At 37.8% G+C, this 17,085-nt stretch overlaps 1 protein-coding gene across 9 annotated transcripts in view; it reads right to left on the bottom strand.

The window, feature by feature from the left end:
* CASK (calcium/calmodulin dependent serine protein kinase) overlaps positions 1-17,085 on the bottom strand; it is a 185,738-nt gene that overhangs the window by 64,963 nt on the left and 103,690 nt on the right. For all 9 annotated transcript variants that reach the window (XM_030971396.1, XM_030971405.1, XM_030971427.1 and 6 more), the window contains exons 6-9: positions 14,902-15,004; positions 4,931-5,106; positions 2,645-2,767; positions 226-309 (exon numbers count right to left, since the gene is read on the bottom strand). In XM_030971396.1, the coding sequence (XP_030827256.1) occupies positions 226-309; positions 2,645-2,767; positions 4,931-5,106; positions 14,902-15,004 (486 nt within the window). The remainder of the gene's footprint in view (positions 1-225; positions 310-2,644; positions 2,768-4,930; positions 5,107-14,901; positions 15,005-17,085) is intronic.

The following is a 17,085-nucleotide window of genomic DNA, read 5'->3' as shown; positions in this document are numbered from 1 at the left end:
CCAGACAATTTGCACTGAAATTTGAAAACTATGCACTAAGAAAGAAAGGAAGGACAAACACCCTTTCTAAGCATTTCAATAAACACCTGTCAAGGCCTGCTGCAACTTTTGATTTTATTGCTGACTTCAAAACATGGATTTCTCTTAGCACTTTTTAAATTAATCAAGTATCATAGAAAATTCAAGCTGTGTAATTATACTGTTTAAACACTACATTGAGTTTACCTTTAGTTTTCGTCTTGCATTGAATTTTCTCAACTGTTCTACTGTTTCTGGAAGATGAATCTTGTATGCATAGCGATCTCTCTCCTTGAAAAACCCCACAAAAAACAAACCAAAAGAACATTAAATACAAGCTTTTAATATCCTCTTGACAGTAAGAAACCAGACAAGAAAAGTACCAGCTCATAAATATCCTAAGGAGAATGAGGATTTGTTGCAACTTAAGGAAAACTTTAAGAAATTAAGAGGGGTTAAAGTGCTTTGACAGAATTCTTAACTTGGACCAAGGATATTTTATTTTTGTAATTGTTTCCCACCTTGTAGTAAGACCCCAGTCTTTTGTTTTACTGTTGTGCTGTCAGTCTGTGTCTAGCACTGAACTTCAAAGCAGAAAAAGCAGTTCTACTGTTTGGAATTCGCAAACCTCAGTAAAGGAACAAGTTCAAGCACTCTTTGACAGGGTGCTGGATACTTCAGGTGAGTTTGGGAGATGGGGTACCTGTCCAATAGGGCAGGAAATGCCAACCCAATGCCAGCCAGAGGATGGTATAGGAAGAATTCTCCATTGTAGGTGCAGATGAAAAATGTGCCAATGAACAACTGCAGTGACAGAAGGGACAAAACTTGCAGCTGCCATCTACCTTTTCCCCCTGAAGCTATATAAAATCATTAATTTAATGTGTTTATCACATTCTTCTCCTGAATCAGAGTGAAACCACAGCAGTCTGTGGTCTATGGTACTAAAGATGTCTCTGTCTCATGCTGTATTTGCTCCTATCTATAAATGGATTGGAAAGCTCTGAGTCAGCAAAGAAGGCAGTTTATTGTAGGCAGAAATAAGAAGACTGACTGGTAGAATGCCTGGCAAACAAAGTTGTCATAAACTAAACCATGTGACTTCCAACAAATAACAACATGGTCAAAAAGAGACCACAGACACCAAAAGTGCAAAACTGCACAGGCAGAGCTTGCACATGCACATTACAGAATTGCCTTTTTAACAAACCTAATTAGCTTAGTTGCTCAAACAACAAAAATTACAGGTTTTCTGCCAAAATGACCCTCAACCAAGCTCTAGCTTTGGCATCTCAATGTGGGTATGCTTTCAAAGTGAAGAAAAGGTCCACTTACAAGCAGGTAAAAACAGATCACCTGTGTTTGTATGATATTCTGGGATTCCAAAACACAGCATTCATTTCCATACCCTTTGATATTTGATGTACTATGTACATCCCAGACCAACAGACAGAACTTTGCCTCTTTTTGAGTAGAATGGCTTGAACCTGCAGTTTCCCAATACACAGAAGAGCTGCCTTAACCACTGTCATTTCTGAGAGGTGAACACTCCCAACCTCCTCTGACAAGCTAGACCATTCTGCAGCTTGGAATACAAGAGTCAGAGGCAGACAGAGAGCAGAGAAACGAAGACTGACTCCATTCACTGGTGGCTACACCATTTACTTGGAGGGAGAACAGCATAGGATCCTGTTCTTCCCAGGTTGTGTCTTTGTGGGTTTCTCTTTGTCTCATGTAGAGCATGAAGAGAGGCCAGCAGCAGACACCAGATCAGCCCCCTTTCAAAATAAGTGCACTGTTTAAGTTAATGATATTGTGACCTTTCTACCCTGGACACCCACTATAGAAAATCAAAGGATAGCTGAGAAAATAGTTAATTCATCAGCTTCTGCCAAAGAAAATACAGTGCTCTGAACCAGCACTTTTCACCTTTTAATTCTGCTGCACAACCCATCATTCTCAAACCCCAGTGTTTAGCAGACTAGTGATGGACTGCTGAGAAGCTACAGGTGTATTTTCTCCTGCTCCTGTTGCAAACCTTCAGTGTGCAGCAATTACTCTTCCACTGGCTTGAAGTGTGCTGTAAATTCTGCCATCACTGAAAAATAATTTGATTACCAGATGTCATATAATTTTATGCAGTCACAGTGGCCTTGGAGCAACACTCCACTAGACTTCCTTCCCTTTTGGTGGGATATTTTCAAGAATCTAATGTAAGGAAGCAGCACAGTTCAGCAGCATAACCTACAGCCGTAGAGTGCATGGCTACATGACTAACAGGAAAGAGGTTTAGATATGACTAAAAGCAAAAGGAGATCAGAAATTACTTCTCTGGAGTTTGAGAGCCACAGAAAGACACATTAATACCTTCTTTAAGCTTTATGTAATGCAGCCCTACTCCCCGCACTCTGGTGCTGCTGAAGATGTCCAACTGAGTTTGCTCTTAAGCAAGAGTTTAAGCCTGGCAATTATCAAAATCTCAGGTTCTAATCCTAGAAAGCATTTAAATCATATTATCCCACATTTTGTACAGTTCATGTCTACTTTGAAAAGCTCAGAAAACAAAGAAATCCATGGTTTTCTCCCTTAAATGAGAAAGTAGCATGTAAACAGCTGCTTTTACTACCTTTAACCAGGGGTGATTCAGTGCTTCATACACTGTTATCCTCTCTGCTGGATCCAGCATAAGCATGCGGCGCACCAGATCTTTGGCACTTTCAGAAATATGGCTCCATTGCCTAGGATTCATCTGATTAGGAGCAAGAAAAAAAAATTAAATTAGTAACAAGAATGTAGAAAAGAACCTAGTGTTTATCTACAAAAATTGCAGAGATTTAACAGAATCACAGAATCAACAGTGGTTGGTGCTTGCAAACATTTCCGTGTAATGAACGTAAAAGGAAATTTCTAAGGGTTTAAATAACTTGTAAAAATGGAACACTAGTTGTTACTGAAATGGCACAAAAATTGAAAACATAAACCTGACATGTCGTTAGTATTATGTTATAATCACAGTGTAATTTCTACCTACTCTACATTCTGCTCAGATAAAAGTCACCACTCACTAGATAAAGCAAAACATAATTAAGCTTTGTTTAACTGTTAATGATGCATATGATAACTGCAGAAATTGAATCTACTCCTGAAATCAATAAATGACAAGAGAATTTATCTGTTTCAACCCACAATTCCATGCTAGTGATTCTGGGTAAGAAAGGAATAAGAGAATGCCTGTTGTGAAGTACACAGATCCTGTCCTGAAGGTGCTATGGGACAATGTTTCTTCCCAATAAATTCCTTCCAACTTCACAACAGGTAAAGTTTTTCCACTAGGAAAAGGAAAAAAGTCCTTTTCCTTCCTTTCCACAGAAAAGCATAAAAGGACAAGACAATATCAGCAATTGTAACACTTTCAGAGCAGAACTCTAGGAGAAACAATGTGAAGGATGATTTAAAATATATTTCCATTTTGTGCATATATGTAGGTTTGTGCCCAAACACTCAAAATGATGGACACCTGATAAAACTGTACCAAAGTAAGAAAATTCTGTATGTGATATAAAGGATAATATCCTTAAGGTATTTCTAGTATTTCTTTAAATTATGAAGAAGCTAAGTTTTATTTAGATTACAGACAGCTAACTTTACAAAGTACTAAATGCAAATTCAAAATTATAACCAGACTCTTTTCAATGTTACAATCTGGTCATTTAAAGAGGTCCATTTCATTTAAAATCAGTCTTTACAAAAAACGGTCACTTTGAATTGGGACACTTAGCAATGTTATCTGGCTATGAAATGCACATTTATAGCTGTGATTTAATTTCCTTTTCAGCTCTAATGAAATGAAGGTAATTGCAAATTTGACAGGATTTTCACTGAATAGACAAATTACTGCGGAAACAGGAACAGAAAAGGAACTAAGAGGACACAATGTACTGGTTGTAGCTTTTTTGTTTAAAAAAAAGAGAAGTTAACTTGTATCCTTCCAGAAGGTTTTAGCTGCTTAAGAGATTCCATAAAGAAATCTTCCATAAAGTGAAATATCTGTCAGTCTGTACAATCTCAAAACTAGTGCCATGAAGAAATGCTGCTGTTTCTAGGATTATAAAATGGAAAAAATGAAATATGTGCTCCTGACCAAGTACAGTAACACTGCTGTCACTTACATTTCAGCAGGCTGTTAGTGATAAAATAAATCAGACTATCAGACAGCTTTGGGAGTTTCCATTTGTAATTTGCTCATGCACAGCTCATGTATGACCTTGGTTCCAAAGCACAGCAAAGCTGATCTTAGGCAAACCCACAGTGAAGCTGCAGCTTTAAATTTGTCACCACAATGGTCTGTGGCTGAGGCTGTGACAGCTTCTGTGTGCACCCTGACCTGCCCCTGGCTGCAAGCGGCTCCTGGTGAATCATCAGCTGCACTTTATTGCACTAAGAAGAAAAATGCTTGCCTGCATTTGTAAACTAACATACATTTTGTTTTAAATCAAGGCAATATGATGACGATGAATGTTTAGGACAGCTCTGTTATAAACAGATAACAGATCAAATTTTTGATCTGTTCGCTGATCAAAAATTTTAAATTGTTTATATATCTGAGGTTACAGTATGTTCTAATTCACAGCTAAACCTCTTGTCTTCCTGCTGGGGTCAATGTACAGTTAGAGGCTGATTGTAATTATTTATTATTTCACTTGAGCAAATATTTCCATATTGTAATTCCTAACAATGATACAAAACACATCAGGTACAAGACAGACTGGGGAGGGAAAATAATCTCTCTTCCTGTGTGACAGATTTCCATAAACTTTAAATTTAAATCAGGCTAAATACAAACATCAACTTTCAGAAATGTTACCAACAGAGCTCATCTCATTGGAAAGGATTCATGTATGCTGTCATTTACCTTGTATTTGCCTTTAATAATGCCTTCAAATAACCTTTCCTTGGTTCCATAAAAAGGCAAACAACCACTTAGCAGGATAAACAGGATCACACCACAACCCCAAACATCTACAGGCTTCCCATATGGTTCTCTTTTTACCACTTCTGGAGCCATAAAGTGAGGTGTTCCTACACGTCCTGAATGGAAATAAAAATAAAAATAAAATTGAGTCAAAGTGATGTGTGTCAAACATGGAAATGAAGAATATCACTGCATTAAAAAAACCCAGCTTTAATACATTTTGTTCATGGCTTAAAGCTTTTAACACGTTTTTTTTTTTTTACCTTAAGTTTATATTTTTATATATACGTAGTGAGATAAATCAGCATTTTCCCTTTTGCTTAATTTTTACTTTTATAAATTGAGGAATAGTCTACCCAAGCTGGCAGAATGTGAAACAAGACTTGTAAGAACACTGGGACTCTTCAGTAAAACTTGCCATATAAAAGTAAACCCATCAATTTGGACAATCTTTGAAACAGGAATTATTTAGAGAGCAAATACAAAGATGCTGTAGAGTTCTAGTCCACACTGATAACCTGAAAAAGCTGCATCTAATTGGCAAGAGCAGAGTCTGATGCTCTGCCCATACCTTGGCTGGTCTACTGAAACTGCCAGCAAAAATGCAAAATGCCAGCAAATGTGTTATTCATTTATTTGAAGAGGGCAGTATCTTACTGGAGGTGAAAAGATAATGCTAATTTCACGGAGTGCTTTCATTGAGTTTCATAATGTTTTCCTATGAAAACAAAATGCATTTAGCACCAACTGATCTTTTGAGCAGATAAAACTGGTTAGAATAACTTCATTCAATTTCTATGTAACACATTTAGCCAAATAAAGCAATTAACATTTTACCTCTCCTTATAAATGCTTCCCATTGTAAAGAGTTTTGTCTCCTTTGCAAAAATGAAGCTTGGAATGCTCAGGTTATCACTGACACTTACAAACACTGCAGTCTTTGGACTACCCTGGTTCCACCAAATAACAACAGAAGAAAGAGAACATCAGTGTAGCAAACTTTCACCACTAGTACCTCCTAATAAATTATTGTTGCTTATTACAGTGGATTTCAGGGGCTCCACTCCAGGCCTGCAGCACCTGCTGGTTAGGAGAGCCTAAAATGCAGCCCAGAGGATCCAGGGTGTTTGCAGGGCATGTATTTAACTCAGTCTTGTCTTTGTAAAGAGGCTCTTGCTTGATCAATCTGTCCTGCTCACCCTCTGCCTGGGACTCAGCCAAGTCACAGCACTGAGAAGAACACCTGGGGGACTACTTGGACATGGCTTCCTCAGGGAAGACCATCCTTTGGTTATCCCACCTAATCCAGGAATATGATCTGACCATGTTCTCTTAATGAGTCCTTTTTGCATCTAAAGGATTAAAATATTGTCAGAAAAGACAGCAGCTTTTCAACCATACTCTTAAGAAATAACATCACCACTATCAAACTTCTTCACGTAGCTTGCTGCTAAATCTTTTCAAACCCAGTTTAGCAGGGAATTCCTCTGCCAAACAAATGTTAGGGATCTGTCTGTGACAAAGGGATGTGACCTCATCAGTAGGCTAAGCTGGCATCTTAACAAGTCCCTGCAGTCCAGGTTGACCTGACAGCAAAGGGGCAGTTCCTTCCTGAGCTGAAAAAGATTAAATCACCAAGATGCTGCAAGTCCAGCTCATCCCTCATATCACAGGAGGAAGAGGAAGGATATTTAGTGTGGACAGAGAAAGAATCCACATAGGGGAAGATGAGTCATTCTTCTTGTGGGCTGTACACACTTTGGAGGTGTATGGCATAATTTCAGCCAGAGAAACCTCAAAGGCAAATCTTCAAAATCACATATATGAGGTACAGAATTATCTCCTTAGATGACTCTCTCTCTTTTAGATGCCTGGTGGCAGGGAAGACAAGGAAAATGGACATCATATACACACACATCCAGCATGCATAATTAGCTGTGATTTTTTTTTGCCTTTTTTATGTGCCTAAAAACTTATATCTATAAAGTTTCCTCTTTTTTTTCCCCCCTCTGGATGCCATCATTGGTGACAGGAAAAGCATCAGCATTTCCAGCTCTGCATCAGGCCATGCCTGTGCATAAGCAGCAACACCTGCCTATTCAAAGAGCATTTCTCTATCCCTCAGACTTGCTCACGGGATGTTCGTGGTGTACCTACCACAGACTGGAGACCTTTAACTCAGGAGGTGATCACAGACCACAGACCAGAGTTACTCAGGTTTTGTTTGTCTCAGTGGAAACTTCTTGAGACTTGGGTGCAAAGGAACCCATGTGCAACTTTGGAGCAGGTGTAACCTTTCTTACATGTTGAAAAAAATATCTTTTGTGGTACTACAGCGCACTTAAATATTTTTCATAAATACAAATGGAAAATCGTATATTCTCTGAAAATTCTGCATTCCCACCATGCTTTATAATTGCTGTTATAAAATCTGACAAGTGTGGAGAAGAGGGATTACTCTGAAGACAAACGGGGGAAATCAGCAGAAGACAAAATATCACATGGGATAACAAGCAACTTAAAAGAGGCATTAAGGTACAGTTGTCTGGAAAAAGTAGCTAATGAAACCATGAACCTCAGATATCAAATGATATCTAAGTTGATTTAATGTGCATTTTCAACAATTATGCACCAGCCCTCTCAGCTCAAGAACTTTCTGTGGTTTCAATAAGAAATTGCAGAGGTGAACACAGTGCAAAAATGGCTGTGTGCTGTGAGAACACTTAAAGGTTTGGGGTTTGGCTTTGGGGTTTTTTTGTTTTTGTTAATGCACTTAAGTCTGCTGGGCATTTCAGTGAAGGGTAACCTCAAGAGTATCTTGTGTCTTGGCAAACAATTACATTTTCTCCTGGTGTAAATAGCATATTGAGCAGCAGCACATGCTATAAAAGCAATCCAACAGCATGATGGAGTGTAGGAATTCAGGTGTTAAGGGGCTGGCACCGGGGCTGCAGTGGTGGTCTCTGTGAGGAGGGGCTGGAGCTGCCCCATGCCAGACACAGTTCCAAGGGATCACTGCAGGCACAGCTCAGCCCAGCAGACAGGACAGTGGTGTGAGAAAGCAGGGGAAAGTGTGTGTAAGAAAGGGAAAAAAACCTGCCCAGCAAGTGAGGAGACTGGAAACTGCCCCTTCCCATCCTCCCTGAACCACCTGGGGCTGGGGGGTGAGTCAGGAGTGAGGGGGTGAAGCTGAACCTGGGGAAGGTGAGGAGAGGAGGTGGTTTAATTTGTCTTTGCTTCCCACTATCCAAATCTATCTGATAATTCAAAGCTCCTATTTTGCTTCATCTGGAGACCTCACATCAGAATGTCAGGCTGCACCTTCACTTGGTGCTCAAGTGCTCTTACAAACAGACAAGTGATGGTCAAAAACCAGTCCCTCTCTGATCATCACACATCTTCTTTCTGGTCCCCTGAAGTTAGAAGGTGTTTCTTCCACCACAGGTAGAAGAACTTGATCTTTGTTGGCTTGGTCCAAACCCAGGACACAATAAAAATCCATTTTGATGAACTGCTTGTCATGGAGCAGAAGGAATAGAGTGATTTTGTAAAAGGAAACACTACACAGCTGTTTAAGTCCCCACCAGGCTGCTGCCATAACCCAGATGAAAAATGGATTTTACTTAAAAGCAAACTGAAAAATCAGTGCTGCTAAACTCTAATACTCACTTTAAAACTTGGATGAAGTGGGTACTTATGGTGGTGGAAATCACAATTTTATGTCCATGAAAAAGCAAATCCAAAAGAAGCAGAAACTTAACTGGTTGAGACTGAACTGTCCAGTCAAACAGGATTTTAAAATGCATGTATATATGTCTACATATGTATTGGAATCTTAAAAAGGCTATAGAAGTTTCTGGGCCAGCTGTTATCCTTGTGACCAGTCCACTGGGTTCATCAGAGGAATAAATGATGATTTTGAAGTTATTTTAAAAACTGACCTGAGCAAGGACTATTGAGCTGCACCTTTGAACTGAACTTAGCTCAGGAAAATGAACAAAGTGCACACATGAACTTACACAGATGGGGAACTTTCCTATGTTGCAACTACAAGAACTGTAAGGAATATCAGTAACAGCATAAATACAGGCAATAGACAGCAAAGTTGTCTAAAACCATGGATATTCACTGCCCCTAAGGTCAAATATCACTTCTGCTGAAAATTATTTAGTAGAAAATCTGCCTTCTAAACATGTCCAGTGTAAAATTTTAAAATTCTTCTCAACAGCAAATTTTTAAAATATTTTAGAGATTTTCAAAATTTCTTTGGTATTTTGGGAGAAAGTCTGCACTTTTTGGAGGCAGTTTGAAAAAGAGCAGTAAGCAAAGGCACTTTTCTCTGAAACAGGTGACTTCTGCCTTCCACAGGCTTTTTATTCTTCAGAATATAAGCACACTAATGGATATATTCAAATGACTGTGCATGAAAAAAACCCAACATTTTAACTGAATATAGATTGCATGCATGCACACACAGAGGATTTTTAGTTGTATCCATATATGAGAAGAAATCATATGGAAGACTGGAATAAATTTTCTGTCTGTGTGCATTTAGGTTCTTTGTTCTAGAGTGGCATTAACTGAAAATCATCACTGTACAAAGACTCAACAGTGGCATGTGATACCTGCCTCCATCCATTTCACTGCAAATGCCTACACCAAGGTGTTTGCTGAGTTAGGAAGCACTCAGTGCCTGGACAGAGACATCTAGGTTACATTGGTATGGACACCTTATTCCTAGAAGTAAACTTTCTTACCAGCCAGTTTTTAAGGCATGTTGGCTGCCTGTAAATTTATTAAGTTGCTAATTTTGCTGATTTTTCCTGTGGATAAACAGAAAGCTTCAGCCTTCAGGTGCTGTCAATCTGACATCATTTACAAGCACTAAAGATAAATTTTGACTTACCTTTGGTAATTTAGTTTCTATGACTCTTTCCATATTATTCCAGACAATAGGGCTATGCTTTCCACAAGAAGAAGAGTATATACAGAGACCCAATCAGATTTTGTCATCCCTAAGGCAGGGGATTGATGACCAAGATATCAGAAGGAGAGTCTTTCAACAGCAGTAGTATCTGAACGATGTATAAGGAAACAACTGGAACAAATAATTTTTAGGAAAAAAAATGTGAGGTACTAATAAACATCACCATCTGACCTCTCACAATAGTGTAATAAGAAATATGCTCACAAATTAAGGTGTTTCTAAAAGAGTGGGATGTCCAGAATAATGTGGAAGGAATCAAAGAATCACACACAACAGATCAGAGAGGGCAGTACTTTACTACTATTAATTCCTTTCCACATTACTCCAGACAATAGAGATGTTTAAAGCAGATCTACAGAGGAGATGAGTAGATTAAAAAAAAAAAAAAGGAAAAAAAGGGGGCAGAAAAAGGGGTAATTCAGCTTCAGCACAGAAGATTGTCTGAAGAAAATGTGTTTAAAAGATGCATCAGCAGACGATTGGACCACTGGATATGACTGTCCAGAAAACAAACAAAGCACCTAACTCACATGTTAACAAGACTAATTAGAATTAATTCAATGGCCTTTTCTGCCATACAACTATGGTGGAGGAAGCAAACCTAAATGATTTCTCAACACATTAGCCTCCTGTAAGCACTCTCAAATCAGCCCAGCTGTGAAGTGGCATTTCTGTGAGAAAGCAAACCAAAGCTGTATCTTTTAAATAAAACAAAGTCTCTTACAGGCAAAGCTGTGAAGGGACTTGCATTCTTTTATTTTTCAGGAAAAAAAACCAAGTGAAAACTCTACCCTGTAAAAGAAAGAAGAATAGTAGTGTAGGATCTCAGCTTACAAAATTTTATTTCTCTTTGAAAAAGAAATGAAAGCTTCAAAATACCATTCAGACTCTGATGATGAAAAGGAAAAAGAATCTGCACAGTATAAAAACCCTCCAACATTAAAAACAAACAAAAGAAGAGTTTTCTAACATGGGGTTGATAAAACCACCAAGATTCAGTTTGGTGAAGCACTGAAGATGTTGCCCAGAGAGGTGACAGATGCTCCATCCCAGGAGACATCTAAGGTCAGGCTGCTCTGAGCAACCTCATCTGTTGGAAGGTGCTCTGCTCCTACCAGGGGGTTGGACTGGATGAGCTTTAAAGGTCCCTTTTCAACCCAAACCATTCTATGATCATTTTCACACTGATGAGAACAAAACAAAAAATAAGGAACTCTAAAAAGTTCTGCCCCCTTTCCCCACCATTTCATAGTCTTAATTAGAGGGAAATTTATGGCAATGCCTTCTTTTGCTCTTTTGGTAATAAGCCTACAAATACAGCTCACAAGGAACCAAGAGCACTTGGTATTTATGTGCTGTACTGCTGCTAAGAACACATAAGATGTTTTCCAATAAGAGAATAATTTACATTAGGATACTATAGGATTTTGAGGCAGCCTAGGGCATGTAACTAACAATACATGAAAATTAATACTGGACTGGATTAGCATTATGGTATCTGTGACATTTTGCTGCTGAAGGTAAAATGTGAAAGTTAAGTATTGACAGTTAACTATCCCCAGATAAAGAACCTCATCCTACTTAGGTCTATACAGTTATCTTGGCACTAGTTGAACCCAGGAGAAATTAAGTAGATTAAGTGAAGGAAATATCAGTTGTGAACTTGATGGGTTTAGTTCCTTCTGACTTTTTTACCATATACTAGTTAAAAATCCCAAGATTTAGCATCTAAGATATTTGATATCAGATAAATATGATGTCACATTTAAGAAAATACTGCGACAATTCATACTATGCTCTGCAAGAAAAACTCTTCAAGGAAGGAGACAGAGATCATAATGTGAGATCAGTCTATTAAATCACTGACTTCCCAGAGGTTCCACTACTCCAGCTGCATCATGACAATGCAACACAGACTGTTTACTGTCTTATGGAACTGTGCTGTTCCTTAAAATGAATTCACTCATAAATTATGATGTTCTCTAACTCCTGTGTATACTGCCAGAGTTCCTTTATAAAGTACTTCAAGGCTTCAAGTGAAGCCCATAGCACAATTTTCCACTTCTGATCATAAGAACTGAAGCAAAAAGAAACCTTCAGAGATTGGTAGCTCATGAAGCCTATTTCCTCTAGCTCAGATGACAACACATGAATCTTAGCCATTTATTGCAGATTGGGGCAAATGGAGTGGAACAAAGAATATTTCCTGCCATTTTCCCCTCTGGCCTTATGAAGAAATGAGTTATGGCTACGTCATTTTTTTTTGGGTTTTTTTTTTTTTACTTTATTTTACTTACGTAAAGTAAACAATAACTAGTAATAAAACTTTCTTAAAAATAATGTCAACTGAGTTGTTAGCTGATAAAATACAGTTACTCCTAAAATCTCCTCCATACACATTTTCATCAATGACATCTAGTATGATGTCACAGCTTGTTCTCCTGAGCTCTCTTACACTTCTGTAAAACAGCCATCTACCTAGTTGAAAGAAAGAATCCTGTAGTTATAATCCTTCTAAATTTTCTAAGTTTGTCTTTGGACTAATATAAAAAGATTTTAATACCTGGGGTTTAATTTAACTTCACTACAAAAATCCTTCTCCAGCAATTTATGCACACTCTGATAAAGATGCCTTTGTCAAGTCAAAAATGCTACAGTCCCAAACAAAGCAAAAGCTGTAAGCTTGAAGGCTGGCTTCAAACACACTGAGGGAGAAAATTCCCTTTAGTTTGTTCTCCTGGGGCTACATAGAATCTGGGATTGCCAGGCACAGGTGTGTCAAGGTGTACAGAAGTAGGAAAAACAGCACAAACAAAGCACAGGGGATTTCAGGTCAGCAAAATTATCTTAATGCCATGATACATTTTATTTAATAAAGAATTTCTTTTTTTATGTACTATCCACCAAACGCAGGCATTGCCATGCTAAAATGGAAATAGTTGACTATGTCAAGAGGAATCAATGTTTTCCACTAAAAACTAAAAAAGCAATGTGAAAGTGAACAGGTTGGTTATGATGCTGTTCAGACTTCTCTATTTGGAGAATTTCTACTTTTTTTATGAGACAATTGAGAAATAAGAAGCGCCTGTAAATTATTGTTAGTATTATGACAAAATTTATCCATATGAATAACACCCTTAAACAAATGTGTAGATAAACACTGATTTATAAGGAATTTATAGTCCAGTTCAAACAGCCAGTAATGGCAGCTTTCATATAACACATGTGTTATATTGTAAAACTAAATAAATAAGACCTGGCCAGTTCTGTGTAGGGAACTGTCCAGTAATTTGTCTTCAGGTAGGGTTCTGGCAGGGAAAAGAATTGTCAGACAACAGAGGTAGTTTGTGCTTAAAAGACTGGAATGGAAGATGAGAAGGAAGAGAGGAGTCTGTTATGGAGACTTTCCACAGTAAATAAATGGAGTGGAATTACTCTGGCTATCCCTGAAAATGAGTGGAATTTGAAGTTGAAAGCAACAAGTGCCAATGAAAAGGCTGCAAATTGGGAGATGCCAGATGAGAAAAAGGGAAAAAAATAATTGTGTGAAGGCAGACCAACATGGTAGAAGTTGAGGTGGAAGAAGCAAAAGATACTGATAAATATCACAGTGATGAGATTTGGGATCTTCTGTGAGAGCTGCAAACAGAACTCCCAGCACTGATCACTGCTGGAGGTTGAGCTCAGGAACAGTGAGTGGGCACAGTAACACAAAAGGAAGGCCATGGCAAACTTCAGGAAAAATGCAGTAATTCTTTTTTTAAAGTTGAACTTGAATGTTTCTTGCTAGACAGCTGGTAGTCTGAAAGTACACTGCACCTGACTACCTCCAAAAGAGTGGCTGAAACAGAAGGAGTGGGTAAAGTTGCTCAGCAGAACATAAAGAAAAATGAGACAATTAGAAACAAAAGTGTAGAAACTACCGCTAAAAAAAACAGTGACTGAGGTAAAGATAATTTGAGTAACACAAGAAAACAATGACTTTCTTTTACAGCTTAACTGAATGTACTTTCTTGGAGAAGATGTCTCTAGTTAATAAGATACTTGGATATTTCCAGGGTATCAGCAATATCTGGAAGGGAATGAAAGCTGTTGATATGTTTATATTTGATTTGCTTTTTATTTAAAAAAATGTACAAAACTCAAATTGACACAGAATGTTAAGTGGTTAAATTAGGAAATCTGAGATTTTGAAGATGCATGGTACTGAAGAAAGTTATTAATTCAGAAGAAAAAAATATTAAAACTAACAAAATGTTTTGTTGTGGTCTCCTACTCTGGCAATGAAAGCATCAGAAAATTGCTTGGGTCTTCATCTGTGCAGGCTGATTAAAGCATAACCCTATTGTCTGGAACAATATGGAAGGCAGCTAGAGGAAATAAAATCCACAGAAAACAAAATACAGTCAAAAAATATACATACATATCAAGATATTGATGTCTTATGCAATAATTACAATGAAATTTTAAAACACAGAAAAGAATCACAGTAAGCTTTTGCTATTAAACAGGACAGCATTCTGACAGGAATTGCCTATCAAACCGGGGAGCACTGATGATGCTGCAGTAAGTCCTTACTCAAGTGCTTCAATGACTGCATTTTTATTTTCTTTGCTTTACCAAGCATGGCAGAATTAAGCCAAAGCTTGTATTAAAGTGGAAAATTCTTTGGGTTTTTTCAGTTTTATTTTGATCAAACCAGCATGAACTCCTGTTAAGTAACATTTACAGGGATTTAATGTTTGAATGCAGGTTATATTCCACTACCAATTTAGCTTGGCTGGGTGCATCTACCATGTTAACTTAGCCTGTAGTGAAATATTATTTTTGAGCTCTTGTTTTGCACGTCAGGCTGTGTCAGAAAAACAGAACTCTGCACTACAACATGCACAACACTAAATAACTTAGAAGGAAAACTTCTTACCTCCAGCAACTAGCCCAGACTCTCCTAATTGAATTGCTACCCCAAAGCCACCAAGCTTTACTGGGGCTGAATTCTCTTTTGAGGCAAGCAGTACACAGTGTGGCTGAAAAGACAAAAATCCAGACAAATTATTACACTGTTTGAGAAAAACAACCCGTATTTTAGAACTTACTCTCATAAATATGTGATCAGAGGTTAGATTTTGGTTTTTTTCAATAATGTCTTAATTTCAAATATCTTCTTTTCTGGCATGGACTCCTCTTTCTACACTGGCTTCCCTTCTATTACCCCAGGCACAGAAAAATCATTTCAGAACTTACCAGAACTAGCAAGGAACACAAAGTGAAATCAAGATAAAATGGAGCTAAAAACCCCATGTCTATAATTTCTTACCTAGTATTACTTTTCCTTTTTGTCTGTCATCCTATTAACCCTTATACTGTTTCCACTCTCCAGCTGAAATATCTTGCTTACGGTATGTTTTGTGGGGTCTTATCCTTCCCACAGAGAACATAAAACTCTGTTTTGAGCCTTAATCACAGAATTCACTCAGCACTTCTCAAGTGCAGGAAAGAAAAGGAACACCCCTGGAATATTCCAGTGAGGGATATTCTTTAGGTGTCTAAACTGGAGTCCAGCCATAGGCATATATACCTTTGATTTTCCACAAATAAGAGTGAGGTGTAATGTATAAAAATGAAATAACTGAATGAATTATAATTTTATAATAAATATATAAATGAAATAATTATACAACAATTCAGACGGGTACTGACTGCTGCAGGAGGAAGCAACATACAGACAAAATCTATCAGAACGCAGTTTGGTATTAAATACACGTACCCAAACAATTGCATTTAATTTAGAACTTCATGCATTTACTCAAAGCCTCTCTTTTCAATACCATATTATTTAAAATGAAGAACCTCAAATTTGTATCCTACTTCCTGAGAATACATTACTGCTTAAATTGCAAAACCAAGAACTCAAAAAAGTGCACAGGACCTACCAGAAGTTCCTTCTGACTACCTGTGAAGTTATCATCTCTAACCACCCACGTCTTTTCGTAAAAGTTTAAATTATATGAGAACAAAGACCTTCAAAACAATGTTCTTGAGATCTTAGTTTAATTTAGGCCTAGTCATATTAGGTCTTCTAGAATCCACTCTTAAATTTCCAATTTATATATGTAATTTTCAATTCCTATGCCCCACTTGGAAGTGTATTACCAGGTGGTATTATTGCTGCATATTGTATTTCACTTCTGCCTTAGTGAAATGGTTCAGATGCACACTTTGGGCACTTTCACATCCTCTTGTCACTGTCATTTGGAGTGAGAAAGAATTCTAAAATTCTAATCCCAGGCAAGGAGAAAGGTAGATGGGAGAACTATATAAACATTTACAAAATGTACCATTACCCTGTGGTCCTGACTTATCTTTACCCTCTACTGGAAAAAAGTGACACTACTTCCACGAAGTATTAAAGAGATGACAGATAGTACCAACATCATCACCCAAAAAACCACTGGCACGGCTCACCAGAAACAAAACCTCTGAGAAAAAAACTTCCCATCTCCAAATCAGAGCAATACTGAGAAAAACTGATTACAGAACCTCTCTCAGCGGAGCTCAAATAAACTGGGTAGAGCCAGATAAAAATGCCTTCAAAAAAACAAAGCAAACCAGTTGCAACACCAGATAAAACTTCCCCCTGTTGCCAATTGTACGAGTCAGCTGGAGCTCGCCACTTTCAGACAGAAGCTGCTGCTGCAGCTTTCTAATAAAAGGACCTGCACGTTTCTCCTCCCCGTCTTCACCAGCGCTTTTGAGAACCAGCAGAACTTCTTAGCACGTAAATGGTAAGTGAATTCTTTTACACTTAAGCTATAGTTCTCTTGTAATTCTTTTAATACCTAGGTTTAAGCACGTCTGCTTGCTTAGAGGTGACACAACTTATGAGAGTGAAAAGTTTTGTTCCCAATCCATTCGCAGCGTAACCCAAGTTTCTCTCTCATTGATCTAAACTTCCTTATACAAGTCCCCATATCAAACATTTTCATAGAAAAGCAACTTAAACATGAAGTCATTGCAGTAGATGGGTTTCAAGATATATTTGAAAACACTGCAGTTTGAAATCAATCTTTTGAAATTACTTGCCCTGACAATATCATGTGGCAAGTAT

Source organism: Camarhynchus parvulus, chromosome 1 (genome assembly GCF_901933205.1).
Source record: "Camarhynchus parvulus chromosome 1, STF_HiC, whole genome shotgun sequence".
Classification (NCBI taxonomy): Eukaryota; Metazoa; Chordata; class Aves; order Passeriformes; family Thraupidae; genus Camarhynchus; species Camarhynchus parvulus.
The sequence above is the reverse complement of the archived record's forward strand: the minus strand, read 5'-3'. Positions and strand labels throughout refer to the sequence as shown.